Source organism: Poecile atricapillus, unplaced genomic scaffold (assembly GCF_030490865.1).
Source record: "Poecile atricapillus isolate bPoeAtr1 unplaced genomic scaffold, bPoeAtr1.hap1 scaffold_362, whole genome shotgun sequence".
NCBI lineage: Eukaryota > Metazoa > Chordata > Aves > Passeriformes > Paridae > Poecile > Poecile atricapillus.
The window spans coordinates 16,596-31,552 of NW_026709157.1; the positions used below are offsets into that span (position 1 = coordinate 16,596).

The 14,957-nt window shown below is 68.3% G+C and overlaps 1 protein-coding gene across 3 annotated transcripts; it reads left to right on the top strand.

The window, feature by feature from the left end:
• Positions 1-380: 380 nt before the first annotated feature.
• On the top strand, positions 381-14,575 carry LOC131574504 (integrin alpha-7-like). 3 transcript variants are annotated; one of them, XM_058828979.1, is made up of 9 exons: positions 5,790-5,807; positions 5,988-6,053; positions 7,836-7,963; positions 8,042-8,121; positions 8,213-8,468; positions 10,406-10,537; positions 10,641-10,760; positions 13,545-13,751; positions 14,388-14,575. In XM_058828979.1, the coding sequence occupies exons 2-9, from the start codon at positions 6,031-6,033 to the stop codon at positions 14,543-14,545; spliced, it is 1,104 nt and encodes a 367-aa protein (XP_058684962.1). In that variant the 5' UTR covers positions 5,790-5,807; positions 5,988-6,030; the 3' UTR covers positions 14,546-14,575. The 3 variants fall into 3 exon arrangements, with proteins under 3 accessions (XP_058684960.1, XP_058684962.1, XP_058684961.1); XM_058828977.1 differs by lacking the exons at positions 5,790-5,807; positions 5,988-6,053 and adding an exon at positions 381-1,081; XM_058828978.1 differs by lacking the exon at positions 5,790-5,807 and having other exon boundaries at positions 5,951-6,053.
• Positions 14,576-14,957: the final 382 nt, after the last annotated feature.

Consider the following 14,957-nt stretch of genomic DNA (forward strand, 5'->3'; position numbering starts at 1 on the left):
CCCCCCGTGTGATTTTGGGGTCCCCCCGTGTGATTTTGGGGTCCCCCCGTGTGGTTTTGGGGTCATTCTCTGTAATTTTAGGGTCCCCCCTGTAATTTTGGGGTCCCCCCGTGTGATTTTGGGGTCCCCCCGTGTAATTTTAGGGTCCCTCCTGTGGTTTTGGGGTCCCCCCCTGTAATTTTGGGGTCACTCTCTGTGATTTTGGGGTCACTCTCTGTGATTTTGGGGTCACTCTCTGTGGTTTTGGGGTCCCCCCCGTGATTTTGGGGTCCCCCCGTGTGATTTTGGGGTCCCCCCTGTGATTTTGGGGTCCCCCCGCCCCGCCCCGCTCCCTGCCGGGGGTCCCGCCCCGGGGTGGGGTCTCCGGGGGTTTCCCGGTTCCCGGGGCGGGGCCGGGGAGCTCCGGGGCTCCTCCCGCGGGCGGCGGCACCGGCAGCGCGGGGATGGCGAGCAGCGGCTGCCGGGGGCTACCGGGGCCGGCCCTGGGGCTACCGACAATGTCCTTGGGGCTACCGAAGCTGTGGCTACCGTGGCTGGTCCTGTGGCTACCGTGGATATCCCTGGGGCTACCGAAGCTGTCCCTGAGGCTACCGAGGCTGTGGCTACCGTGGATGTCCCTGCGGCTACCGTGGATGTCCTTGGGGCTACCGTGGAAATCCCTGGGTCTACCGAAGCTGTGGCTACCGTGGATGCCCCTGTGGCTACCGAAGCTGTCCCTGAGGCTACGGTGGATGTCCTTGGGGCTACCTCGGCTCTCCCTGTGGCTACCTCGGCTCTCCCTGTGGCTACCGAAGCCGTGGCTACCGCGGATATCCCTGGGACTACCGTGGTTATCCTTGGGGCTACCGAAGCTGCGGCTACCTCCGCTCTCCCTGTGGCTACCTCGTCTCTCCCCGTGGCTACCTCGTCTCTCCCCGAGCCTCCCGAAGCTGTGGCTACCATGGCTGGCCCTGTGGCTACCGGTGGCCACCGCCTTTAACCTGGACGGGAGCGGCGCGGTGCTCAAGGACGGGGAACGCGGGAGCCTCTTCGGGGCGGCGGTGGCGCTTCACCGGCAGCTGAGCCCCGAGCCCGCGGGCTGGTGAGCGCGGGGGTCCCGGGGGGTGAGACCCCCGTCCTGGGGGTCCTGGGGGGGCGAGACCCCCGCCCTGGGGGTCCCCGGAGGGCGAGACCCCCGTCCTGGGGGTCCCGGGGGGCGAGACCCCCGCCCTGGGGGTCCTGGGGGGCGAGATCCCCACCCTGGGGGTCCCTGGGGGGCGAGATCCCCACCTTGGGGGTCCCCGGAGGGTGAGACCCCCCGGCCTGAGGGTCCTGGGGGGCGAGACCCCCGTCCTGGGGGTCCCTGGGGGGCGAGATCCCCACCTTGGGGGTCCCCGGAGGGTGAGACCCCCCGCCCTGAGGGTCCTGGGGGGGCGAGACCCCCACCCTGGGGGTCCCTGGGGGGCGAGATCCCCACCCTGGGGGTCCCTGGGGGGCGAGACCCCCGCCCTGGGGGTCCCTGGGGGGCGAGATCCCCACCCTGGGGGTCCTGGGGGCGATATCCCCACCTTGGGGGTCCCCGGAGGGTGAGACCCCCCGCCCTGAGGGTCCTGGGGGGGCGAGACCCCCGCCCTGGGGGTTTGGGGGGTTTTGTTGGTGGAGTTTGGGGGGATCGGGAGTCCCAGGGCTGGAGGGATTTTATTTTTGGGATTTTGGGGGGCTTTGGGGGGTTTGTTGTTGGAGTTTTGGGGGGTTTTGGGGATGGGGGGATTTTATTGTCGGGGTTTTTGGGAGTTTTGGGGATGGGGGGGATCCTAATGCCGGGATTTGGGGGGGTGGGACCGATGGGACGAATCCCCGGGATTAGGGGGATTTTATTGTCGGGATTTCGGGGATTTTGGGGAGTTCCGGGGCTTAGGGGGGATCCTATTGCCGGGATTTGGGGTGGGGGTTCGGTGGGACGAATCCCTGGGGCTGGGGTCCCCGGGAACCGCGGGCATGGGGCTGGAATGGGGCTGGGGTCCCCGGGAATGGGGCTGGAATGGGGCTGGAATGGGGCTGGGGTCTCCGGGAACCGCGGGAATGGGGCTGGGGTCTCCGGGAGCCCCGGGAATGGGGCTGGAATGGGGCTGGGGTCTCCGGGAATGGGGCTGGAATGGGGCTGGAATGGGGCTGGGGTCTCCGGGAGCCCCGGGAATGGGGCTGGGGTCTCCGGGAGCCCCGGGAATGGGGTTGGAATGGGGCTGGGGTCCCCGGGAACCGCGGGAATGGGGCTGGAATGGGGCTGGGGTCTCCGGGAGCCCCGGGAATGGGGCTGGAATGGGGCTGGGGTCTCCGGGAACCCCGGGAATGGGGCTGGAATGGGGCTGGGGTCTCCGGGAGCCCCGGGAATGGGGCTGGAATGGGGCTGGGGTCTCCGGGAGCCCCGGGAATGGGGCTGGAATGGGGCTGGGGTCTCCGGGAGCCCCGGGAATGGGGCTGGAATGGGGCTGGGGTCTCCGGGAATGGGGCTGGAATGGGGCTGGAATGGGGCTGGGGTCTCCGGGAGCCCCGGGAATGGGGCTGGGGTCCCCGGGAGCCGCGGGAATGGGGCTGGAATGGGGCTGGGGTCTCCGGGAGCTCCGGGAATGGGGCTGGAATGGGGCTGGAATGGGGCTGGAATGGGGCTGGGGTCTCCGGGAGCCCCGGGAATGGGGCTGGGGTCTCCGGGAATGGGGCTGGAATGGGGCTGGAATGGGGCTGGGGTCTCCGGGAGCCCCGGGAATGAGGAGGAACCGCGACCCCCGGGATTTGGGGGAGGGGGTTCGGGAGATCCGCAGAGCTGGGGGTGGCGAGGGGGACAGCGGGACCCCCCGAAGGGACCCCAGGGCTGGTCAGAGGGGCGGGTGACAGAAGCGGGGACAGTGACGAGAGGTGACAGCAGCGACAGGGACAGAGCCAGGCCCGGGATTATTCAGCATTAATTGGGGAGGGGGGCTCTGGGGGGGTGGGCGCTGCCCCGGAGCGCTCGGCTGGAGGGACCCCCCCAGGCTGGGCCCCCTCCCCACCCCGGGCCGTGCCCGCCGCTCCCTGCGGCGAACGCCCACCCGCGACTGCCGGCCACGGGCTCGTGTCCCTCTGTCCCCCACCCCCCTGTCCCCGTGTCCCCGTGTCCCTCTGTCCCCGTGTCCCTCTGTCCCCCTGTCGTCCTGTCCTCCTGTCCCCCCGTCCCCCTGTCTCCATGTCCCCGTATCTTCCTGTCCCCCTGTCCCCCGTGTCCCCCGTGTCCCTCTGTCCCCCTGTCCCCGTGTCCCCCGTGTCCCCCTGTCCCCGTGTCCCCGTGTCCCCCTGTCCCCGTGTCCCCGTGTCCCCCGTGTCCCTCTGTCCTCCTCTCCTCGTGTCCCCCTCTTCCCGTGTCCCCCTGTGTCCCCCTGTCCCCCTCTCCCCCTGTCTCCCACCCCCCCCGTCCCCGTGTCCCCGTGTACTGGGGAGTGACCCCAAAACCCGGGGAGTGACCCCAAAACTCGGGAAGTGACCCCAAAACTCGGGGGGATTTTTCAGGCTTCATTTTTGGGATTTATTTCGGGGGTTCATTTTGGGGATGAGCCTCCCAATCACAGCCCCAAATCACGGGGACCGCACCCCCGTGTCCCCCTGTCCCCGGTGTCCCCCTGTCCCCGTGTCCCCCTGTCCCCGGTGTCCCCGCTGTCCCCCGGTGTCCCCCTGTCCCCGGTGTCCCACTGTCCCCGTGTCCCCCTGTCCCCGTGTCCCCCATCCCCGGTGTCCCCCTGTCCACGGTGTCCCCTGTCTGTCCCCGGTGTCCCCCTGTCGACGGTGTCCCCCTGTTCACGGTGTCCCCTGTCTGTCCCCGGTGTCCCCCCTGTCCCCGGTGTCCCCGCTGTCCCCGCTGTCCCCGCTGTCCCCCGGTGTCCCCGCTGTCCCCCGGTGTCCCCGCTGCCCCCCGGTGTCGCCGCTGTCGCCGCGATGTCGCAGCGCCGCCGCCCGCGCCGCGTTCTTGGCACCGGGGGCGGTTTTGGCTGCCGGTGCCGCTGCAGGTGCTGGCTGAGCCGCGCTGGGCTCGGCTCCACCGGGGCGGCACCGGTGGCCCGTGCCCGGTGTCCCGGACACGGTGTCTGTCTGTCCGGGTGTCCCGGTGTCCCGGTGCCCCGGTGTCCGGGTGTCCCGGTGTCTGTCTGTCCCGGTGTCCCGGTGTCCCAGTGTCCGGATGTCCCGGTGTCCCGGTGTCCCGGTGTCCCGGACCCGGTGTCCCTGTGTCCCCGTGTCCCGGTGCCCCCCGCCTGTCCCGGTGTCCCGGTATCCCGGTATCCCGGTGTCCCGGTGTCCGGGTGTCCCGGACCCGGTGTCCCCCGCCTGTCCTGGTGTCCCGGTATCCCGGTGTCCCCGTGTCCCGGTGTCCCGGTGCCCCGGTGTCCCCGTGTCCGGTATCCCAGTGTCTGTCTGGTGTCCCGTGTCCGGTGTCCAGTGTCCCCCAGTGTCCCCCATCTGTCCCAGTGTCCCGGTATCCCGGTGTCCCCATGTCCCGGTGTCCGAGTGTCCCGGTGTCCCTGTGTCCCCGTGTCCCGGTGTCCCGGTGTCCCGGTGTCCGGGTGTCCCGGTGTCCCGGTGTCCCTGTGTCCCCGTGTCCCGCTGCCCCCCGCCTGTCCCGGTGTCCCCGTGTCCGGGTGTCCCGGTATCCCGGTGTCTGTCTGGTGTCCCGGTGTCCCGTGTCCGGTGTCCAGTGTCCCCCAGTGTCCCCCATCTCTCCCTGTGTCCCGGTATCCGGGTGTCCCCGGTCCCAGTGTCCCGGTATCCCGGTATCCCAGTGTCCCCCAGTGTCCCATGTCCCATGTCCCAGTGTCCCGGTGTCCCGGTGTCCTATTGTTCGGTGTCGGGTGTCCCAGTGTCACCCGCTTGTCCGTGTCCCCCATCCCAGTGTCCCGGTCCCGGTGTCCCGGTGTCCCAATGTGTCCCGGTGTCCCGGTCCCGGTGTCCCAGTGTCCCATGTCCCCGTGTCCCATGTCCCCGTGTCCCTGTGTCCCGATGTCCCCCTCCTGTCCCCCGCCTGTCCCCCGTGTCCCGGTGTCCCCCTCCTGTCCCCCGTGTCCCATGTCCCCGTGTCCCGGTGTCCGGGTCCCGGTGTCCCCGTGTCCCGGTGTCCCCCTCGTGTCCCCCCGGTGTCCCCGGGCGGGCCGTGTCCCCCTGTCCCCTCTGTCCGTGGGGCTCCCGGTGTCCCCGCGTCCCGTGTCCCCGTGTCCCGGTGTCCCCCTCGTGTCCCCCGGTGTCCCCCGGTGTCCCCCGGTGTCCCCCGGTGTCCCCGGCCGGGCCGTGTCCCCCGGTGTCCCCCGGTGTCCCCGGTGTCCCCGGCCGGGCCGTGTCCCCCTGTCCCCTCTCTCGGTGGGGGCTCCCGGTGTCCCCCAGTGTCCCATGTCCCCGTGTCCCGGTGTCCCCCTTGTGTCCCCCTCGTGTCCCCCGGTGTCCCCGTGTCCCGTGTCCCCGTGTCCCGGTGTCCCCCTCGTGTCCCCCGGTGTCCCCGGTGTCCCCGTGTCCCGGTGTCCCCGGTGTCCCAGGCCGGGCCGTGTCCCCCTGTCCCCTCTGTCCGTGGGGGCTCCCGGTGTGTCCCCGTGTCCCGGTGTCCGGGTCGCGGTGTCCCCGTGTCCCGGTGTCCCCCTCGTGTCCCCCTCGTGTCCCGGTGTCCCGGTGTCCCCGGCCGGGCCGTGTCCCCCTGTCCCCTCTCTCGGTGGGGGCTCCCGGTGTCCCCCAGTGTCCCCCAGTGTCCCGGTGTCCCCCTCGTGTCCCCCGGTGTCCCCGGTGTCCCCGGCCGGGCCGTGTCCCCCTGTCCCCTCTGTCCGTGGGGGCTCCCGGTGTCCCCCAGTGTCCCCCAGTGTCCCGGTGTCCCCCCGTGTCCCCGTGTCCCGGTGTCCCCGGTGTCCCCGGCCGGGCCGTGTCCCCCGGTGTCCCCGGTGTCCCCGGTGTCCCCCTCGTGTCCCCCGGTGTCCCCGTGTCCCGTGTCCCCCTGTCCCCTCTCTCGATGGGGGCTCCCGGTGCCTCCGCTCGCTCCGTCCTTTTTTGGCCATGTCGCTGCGGGGTTATTTTGGGTAAATTCCGGTTTATTTTTACCTCCTCCGCCTCCCGGGGCCACCGAGGCTCCGCCGCGGGCCCCGCGCTGCTGCCACCGGGGGTGGGCGTCGGGGTGTCCCGGGTGTGGCACCTCCTGTCGCGACAAATGTCGCGACAAGCCCGGGAAGGGCGGCGGGGCTGCAGCTGCTCGGCCGGGCGGGGGTGGCACAGCCGGGCGGGGGTCCCGGGGGTCCCGGGGGGCTCTGTGACCCCCCAAAATCCTCACGGGGGTCTTTGTGATCCCCCAAAATCCTCATGGGGGTCTTTGTGATCCCCCAAAACCCTCACGGGGGTCTCTGTGACCCCCCAAAATCCTCACGGGGGTCTGTGACCCCCCCAAAATCCTCATGGGGGTCTCTGTGACCCCCCAAAATCCTCACGGGGGTCATTGTGATCCCCCAAAATCCTCACGGGGGTCTCTGTGACCCCCCAAAATCCTCACGGGGGTCTGTGACCCCCCCAAAATCCTCATGGGGGTCTTTGTGATCCCCCCCAAAATCCTCATGGGGGTCTTTGTGATCCCCCAAAATCCTCATGGGGGTCTTTGTGATCCCCCAAAAACCCTCATGGGGGTCTCTGTGATCCCCCAAAATCCTCATGGGGGTCTCTGTGACCCCCCAAAATCCTCATGGGGGTCTCTGTGATCCCCCAAAATCCTCATGGGGGTCTTTGTGACCCCCCAAAATCCTCATGGGGGTCTCTGTGATCCCCCAAAATCCTCATGGGGGTCTTTGTGATCCCCCCAGGACCCTCATGGTGGTCTGTGCCCTTCCAGGGTCCCGGGGGTCTCTGTGACCCCCCCCAGACACTCATGGGGGTCTCTGTGACCCCCCCCAAAACCCTCACGGGGGGCTCTGTGACTCCAACCAGACCCTCATGGGGGTCTCTGCCCTTCCAGGGTCTCGGGGGTCTCTGTGGCCCCCCAAGACTCTCATGGGGGGCTCTATGATCTCCCCAAAACCCTCACGGGGGTCTCTGTGACCCCCCCAAGACCCTCAGGGGGGTCTCTGCCCTTCCAGGCTGCTCGTGGGAACCCCCCAAGCCCCGGCACTGCCCAACGGGGGTGGCACCGTGGGGGTGGCACAGCCGGGCGGGGGTCCCGGGGGTCCCGGGGGGTCTCTGTGACCCCCCCAGACCCTCACGGGGGTCTCTGTGACCCCCCCAGACCCTCACGGGGGTCTCTGTGACCCCCTCAGACCCTCACGGGGGTCTCTGTGACCCCCCCAAAACCCTCAGGGGGGGTCTCTGCCCTTCCAGGCTGCTCCTGGGAGCCCCCCAAGCCCCAGCCCTGCCCAGCCGGGGTGGCACCGCGGGGGTGGCACAGCCGGGCGGGGGTCCCGGGGGTCCGGGGGGTCCCGGGGGTCTCTGTGACCCCCCCAGACCCTCAGGGGGGGTCTCTGTGACCCCCCCCAAAACCCTCAAAGGGGTCTCTGCCCTTCCAGGGTCCCGGGGGTCTCTGTGACCCCCCCCCCAGATCCTCATGGGGTCTCTGTGACCCCCCCAAAACCCTCACGGGGGTCTCTGCCCTTCCAGGGTCCCGGGGGTCTCTGTGACCCCCCCCAGACCCTCAGGGGGGTCTCTGTGACCCCCTCAGACCCTCAGGGGGGTCTCTGCCCTTCCAGGCTGCTCCTGGGAGCCCCCCAAGCCCCAGCCCTGCCCAGCCGGGGTGGCACCACCGGACAGGGGTCCCGGGGGTCCCGGGGGTCCCGGGGGTCTCTGTGACCCCCCCAGACCCTCAGGGGGGTCTCTGCCCTTTCCAGGCTGCTCGTGGGAGCCCCCCAAGCCCCAGCCCTGCCCGGCCAAGGCGCCAACCGCACCGGGGGTCTCTTCGCCTGCCCCCTGACCCCCGAGCCCTCCGACTGCTGGCGGGTGCCCATCGATGAGGGAGGTGAGCGGGGCCCTGGGGAGGGGTCCCGGGGTGGGGAGGGGGTCCCGGCCGGGCTGACCCCTCCCCGGTTCCCACCAGCGGACCCGGAGCGGGAGAGCAAAGAGAACCAGTGGCTGGGGGTGAGCGTGAAGAGCCAAGGGCCCGGCGGCAAGATCGTGGTGAGCTCCGGTGGGGTGGGCCGGGGGGGGCTCCGAGACACCTCCAAATGAGGGGAGGGGGTCTCGAATGAGCCGTGCGACCCCTCCCCAGACCTGCGCCCACCGGTACGAGGTGCGGCACCGGGTGCGGCAGCCGCTGGAGACGCGGGATGTGATCGGGCGCTGCTTCGTGCTGAGCCAGGACCTGCGGCTGCGGGACGAGCTGGACGGGGGCGAGTGGAAATTCTGCGAGGGGCGACCCCAGGGCCACGAGAGGTTCGGGAGCTGCCAGCAGGGGCTGGCGGCCGCTTTCAGCCCCGACCGCCGCTACGTCCTGCTGGGAGCCCCCGGAACCTACAACTGGAAGGGTGAGGGGCGAGGGGAGACCCCCACGGGGGATTTGGGGGGGGGGGTTCTGTGTGGAGACCCCCACGGGGGGATTTGGGGGGGTGTTTCTGTGTGGAGACCCCGGAATGCACAACTGGAAGGGTGAGGGGCGAGGGGAGACCCCCACGGGGGGTTTGGGGGGGTTTGGGGGGTTGTTTCTGTGTGGAGACCCCCATAGGAGGGGGTTTGGGGGGGTTTTTGGGGGGTTTTGGGGGATTTTGGGGGGTCGTTCCTGCTCAGAGCCCCCGGAACGTACAACTGGAAGGGTGAGGGGCGAGGGGAGACCCCCACAGGGGGATTTTGGGGGGGGGGTTTGGGTGGGTGTTTCTGTGTGGAGACCCTGGTACCCATAACTGGGAGGGTGAGGGGCGATGGGAGACCCCCACGGGGGGGTTTGGGGGGGTTTTGGGGGGGTTTTGGGGGGTCGTTCCTGCTCGGAGCCCGCGGAACCTACAACTGGAAGGGTGAGGGACGAGGGGAGACCCCCACGGGGGGTTTGGGGGGGTTTGGGGGGTTGTTTCTGTGTGAAGACCCCCATAGGAGGGGGTTTGGGGGGGTTTTTGGGGGGTTTTGGGGGGTCGTTCCTGCTCGGAGCCCCCAGAACCTACAACTGGAAGGGTGAGGGGCGAGGGGAGACCCCCACGGGGGGGTTTTGGGGGTTTTGGGGGGTTTTGGGGGGTGTTTCTGTGTGGAGACCCCGGAACCTACAACTGGAAGGGTGAGGGGCGAGGGGAGACCCCCATGGAGGGGTCTGGGGGGGTTTGAGGGGGTTTGGGGGGGTTATGGGGGGTTTTGGGGGGTCGTTCCTGCTGGGAGCCCCCGGAACCTACAACTGGAAGGGTGAGGGGCGAGGGGAGACCCCCACGGGGGGATTTGGGGGGGGGGGGGTCTGTGTGGAGACCCCCACGGGGGGGTTTAGGGGGGTTTTGGGGGGTTTTGGGGGGTCGTTCCTGCTGGGAGCCCCCGGAACGTACAACTGGAAGGGTGAGGGGCGAGGGGAGACCCCCACGGGGGGGTTTTGGGGGTTTTGGGGGGTTTTGGGGGGTGTTTCTGTGTGGAGACCCCGGAACGTACAACTGGAAGGGTGAGGGGCGAGGGGAGACCCCAACGGGGGGGTTTGGGGGGGGTGTTTCTGTGTGGAGACCCCCACGGGGGGATTTGAGGGGGTTTTGGGGGGGTTTTGGGGGGTGTTTCTGTGTGGAGCCCCCGGTACTCGTAACTGGAAGGGCGAGGGGCGGTGAGACCCCTCCCAGTGGGGGTTTGGGGGTCTCTGGAGGGTCCCCACGATGTCCCCACGGTGTCCCCAAATCCCCGGGACCCCCGCAGGGTCCCCACGCGTGGAGCAGCTCAACCAGAGCCCCCAGGAACCCTCGGTGTCCCCAAATCCCCTCACCTGGGGAGGGGTCCCTGCCCATGGAGCTGCTCCCTCCCAACTCCCCGAGCTCGGGGGTCCCCGCAGTGTCCCCGTGGTGTCCCCACGGTGTCCCCGCGGTGTCCCCACGGTGTCCCCACGGTGTCCCCAAATCCCCGGGACCCCCGCAGGGACCCTGCCCATGGAGCAGCTCAACCAGAGCTCCCTCGGTGTCCCCAAATCCCCCCAAGGGAGGGGTCTCTGGGAGCTGCTCCCTCCCAACTCCCCGAGCTCGGGGGTCTCTGGGGGGTCCCCACGGTGTCCCCACGGTGTCCCCACGGTGTCCCCACGGTGTCCCCCTGTCCCCCGGGACCCCGGCAGGGACCCCTGCCCATGGAGCAGCTCAACCAGAGCCCCCAGGAACCCTCGGTGTCCCCAAATCCCCTCACCTGGGGAGGGGTCTCTGCCCATGGAGCTGCTCCCTCCCAATTCCCCGATTTCGGGGGGGTCTCTGGAGGGTCCTCACGGTGTCCCCACGGTGTCCCCAAACCCCCGGGACCCCCGCAGGGACCCTGCGCGTGGAGCAGCTCAACCAGAGCTCCCTGGACCTGCTGCGCCTCGACGCCGGCCCCTTCGAGGCGGGGGGCGAGAAGGACCAGGACCCCTCCCTCATCCCCGTGCCCTCCAACAGCTACTTCGGTACGGGGGGGGGGGGCCCGGCCCGGGGACCCCTCCCCCGGCAGCCCCGGCCCCTCCCCAGAGCCCCCCCGGACCCCCCCCTGACGCCCCCTCCCCCTGTCAGGGCTGCTCTTTGTGACAAACATTGAGAGCGCGACCCCCGACCAGAGGGTCTTCAGGACCCCCCAGCCCGGAGAGAGGGTCCCCGGCGCGGCCGCGGATGTGGCGCACAATTCTTACCTGGGTTCGTGGGTGTGGCACCTGTGGCACCTGTGTGGCACCTGTGTGGCACCTGTGTGGCACTTGTGGCATCTGTGTGTCACTTGTGGCCACCTGTGTGGCATCTGTGGCACCTGTGTGGCATCTGTGTGACCGTCCCCCCGTAACGCCCCCTCCCCAAGCCCCCCCAGAGTGTCCTGCAGTCACACGTGTGTCCTGTCACACCTGTGTGGCACCTGTGTCACCTGTGAGCCACCTGTACACACGTGTCCAGTGTCACCTGTGCACACCTGTCCCATGTCACCTGCACACCTGTCCGGTGTCACCTGCACACTCAGCCCCTCACACGTGTGGCCGCCACTGCATGACCCCTCCCCTCTTGTGGCTGTCACCTCCCCCCGGCGTCTGTCCCCAATCCCTGTCCCCAAATCCTGTCCCCAAATCCCTGTCCCCATCCCTGTGTCCCCCAGTCACTGTCCTCCTCTCCTGTCCCCAAATCCTGTCCCCAAATCCTGTCCCCAAATCCTGTCCCCAAATCCCTGTCCCCAAATTCCTGTCCCCAAATCCCTGTCCCCAAATCCCTGTCCCCAAATCCCTGTGTCCCCCAGTCACTGTCCTCCTCTCCTGTCCCCAAATCCTGTCCCCAAATCCCTGTCCCCAAATCCTGTCCCCAAATCCTGTCCCCAAATCCCGGTGTCCCCAAATCCCTGTCCCCAAATCCTGTCCCCAAATCCCGGTGTCCCCAAATCCCTGTCCCCAAATCCTGTCCCCAAATCCCTGTCCCCAAATCCCTGTCCCCAGATCCTGTCCCCAAATCCCTGTGTCCCCAAATCCCGGTGTCCCCAAATCCTGTCCCCAAATCCCGGTGTCCCCAAATCCCTGTCCCCAAATCCCTGTCCCCAAATCCTGTCCCCAAATCCCTGTCCCCAAATCCCTGTCCCCATATCCTGTCCCCAAATCCTGTCCCCAAATCCCTGTGTCCCCAAATTCCTGTCCCCAAATCCCTGTCCCCAAATCCCTGTCCCCAAATCCTGTCCCCAAATCCTGTCCCCAAATCCTGTCCCCAAATCCCTGTCCCCAAATCCTGTCCCCATCTCGGTGTCCCCAAATCCTGTCCCCAAATCCTGTCCCCAAATCCTGTCCCCAAATCCCTGTCCCCAAATCCTGTCCCCATCCCTTTGTCCCCAAATCCTGTCCCCAAATCCTGTCCCCAAATTCCGGTGTCCCCAAATCCCTGTCCCCAAATCCTGTCCCCATCTCGGTGTCCCCAAATCCTGTCCCCAAATCCTGTCCCCAAATCCCTGTCCCCAAATCCTGTCCCCAAATCCTGTCCCCCATTTCTGTCCCCAAATCCCTGTCCCCAAATCCTGTCCCCATCCCTGTGTCCCCCATTTCTGTCCCCAAATCCTGTCCCGTGTCCCGTTGCTGTGCCAGGGCTGTGTTGGGGACACTGCCAGGCTTGGGGGGGGTCCCAGAGCCTTTGGGGGGGTCCCAGAGCCGTTTTGGGGGGGGTCCCAGAGCTTTGGGGGGGGTCCCAGAGCCTTTTGGGGGGGGGTCCCAGAGTCTTTGGGGGGGGGTCCCAGAGCCTGGCAGTGTCCCCGCGTGTCCCCGCGTGTCCCCGCGTGTCCCCCCGGTGATGTTTTTGCATGCGGGGGGGGGTGGGGGGTGCATGGATTTGGGGAGGGGGCGCTGGAGCCTGGCTGGGGGCTCGGGCTGTTTTGGGGGGTGCTCGGGGGGCTGCTCACGGCGACCACCGCATGTGGGGAGGGGGCTCTGCTCTGGGTTTTGATCTGGCCCCCAAATTCTGCCTTTTTCCCCCCAAATTCTGCCCTTTTCCCCCCAAAATTCTGCCATTTTCCCCCCAAATTCTGCCATTTTCCTCCCAAATTCTGCCATTTTCTCCCCAAATTCTGCCATTTTCCCCAAAATTCTGCCATTTTCCCCAAATTCTGCCCTTCCCCCCCAAATTCTGCCATTTTCCCACCAAATTTTGCCCTTTTCCCCCCAAATTTTGCCCTCCCGGCAATGCTGGGGGAGGGGGCTGCACCTCGCCCCCCCCCAGTTCCCACCGGGAGAATTCCCGGGGTTGGGAACACCGGGACCGGGCTGTCCCCAAACCCCCCGGGATGTCCCCGGGATGTCCCCAAGCCCCGCGATGTCCCCGGGATGTCCCCGCAGGGTTCTCGGTCACCGGGATGTCCCCAAGCCCCGCGATGTCCCCGGGATGTCCCCGCAGGGTTCTCGGTCACCGCGCTGTCCCCAATCCCCGCGATGTCCCCGCAGGGCTCTGGGTGGTGGCAGGACCGGGGTGACAGAGCTGTCCCCGAACCCCGGGATGTCCCCGTGTCCCCGCAGGGTTCTCGGTGACAGAGCTGTCCCCAACCCCGGGGATGTCCCCAACCCCCGGGATGTCCCCGTGTCCCCGCAGGGCTCTGGGTGGTGGCAGGACCGGGGTGACAGAGCTGTCCCCAACCCCCGGGATGTCCCGGTGTCCCCGCAGGGCTCTGGGTCACCGGGATGTCCCCAACCCCCGGGATGTTCCCGTGTCCCCGCAGGGTTCTCGGTCACCGGGCTGTCCCCAACCCCCGGATGTCCCCACAGGGCTCTGGGTGGTGGCAGGACCGGGGTGACCGGGCTGTCCCCAACCCCCGGGATGTCCCCGTGTCCCCGCAGGGTTTTGGGTGGTGGCAGGACCGGGCTGTCCCCAACTCCCGGGATGTCCCCGTGTCCCCGCAGGGCTCTGGGTGGTGGCAGGACCGGGGTGACAGAGCTGTCCCCGAACCCCGCGATGTCCCCGTGTCCCCCGCAGGGTTCTCGGTGGACTCCGGGGCTGGCCTGACGAGGCCACAGCAGCTGAGTTTTGTCACCGGCGCCCCCCGCGCCAACCACACGGGCGCCGTTGTCATCCTCCGCCGCGACAGCGCCAATCGCCTGCTGGCCGAGGCCGTGCTGGCCGGAGAGCAGCTGAGCTCGGCCTTCGCCACGCGGTCACCGCGCTGGACCTCAACAGTGACGGGTGGGAATTGGGTCTGGGGTCTGGGGTCACCGCGCTGGACCTCAACAGTGATGGGTGGGAATTGGGTCTGGGGTCTGGGGTCTGGGGTCTGGGATTGGGGTCTGGGGTCTGGGGTTTGGGGTTTGGGGTCTGGGGTCACCGCACTGGACCTCAACAGTGACGGGTGGGAATTGGGTCTGGGGGTCTGGGGTCACCGCGCTGGACCTCAACAGTGACGGGTGGGAATTGGGGTCTGGGGTCTGGGTTTGGGGTTTGGGGTCTGGGCTTGGGGTCTGGGGTCTGGGGTCTGGGGTCACCGCGCTGGACCTCAACAGTGACGGGTGGGATTTGGGTCTGGGGTCTGGGGTCTGGGGTCACCGCGCTGGACCTCAACAGTGGTGGGTGGGGTTGGGGTTTGGGGTTTGGGGTTTGGGGTCTGGGTTTGGGGTTTGGGGTTTGGGGTCTGGGTCAAAACCCCACCTCAACCCCCAAAACCCCACCGAGACCCCCCAAAACCCCTTCCCCACCCCAAAACCCCTTCCCCACCCCAAAACCCCACCGAGACCCCCAAAACCCCTTCCCCACGCCATGGCCGGGATGATCCATCCCCTCTGCGGGGTGGGGGTGACAGATCCGTGTCCCCCCCCCTCCCCGCAGCTGGATGGACCTGGCCGTGGGGGCCCCCCACTTTTCGAGCGGCAGGAGGAGATCGGGGGGGCCGTGTACGTTTACATCAACCCGGGGGGGCAGTGGGACAGCGCGACCCCCCTGCGCCTCAACGGGACCCCCCGGATCCATGTTCGGGGCAGCGCTGAGCAGCGCCGGGGACCTGGACCACGATGGGTTCGAGGGTGAGGGGATTTGGGGGGGATTCGGGGGGGTTTTCGGGGGGGTTTCAGGGGGGTTTCGGGGGGGTTTCGGGGGGGTTTGGGGGGGTCTGGGGTCTGGAGATGGACCTGGACCACGATGGGTTTGAGGACGAGGGGATCTGGGGGGATTTGGGGGGGTTTGAGGGGGATTTGGGGGGGTTTCGGGGGGGGTTTCGGGGGGGTTTGGGGAGGTCTGGGGTCTGGAGATGGACCTGGACCACGATGGGTTTGAGGGTGAGGGGATTTGGGGGGGGTTTGGGGGGGGGTTTGGGGAGGATTTGGGTGGTTTCGGGGTCTGGAGATGGACCTGGACCACGATGGGTTTGAGGGTGAGGGGATTTGGGGGGTTTTCGGGGGA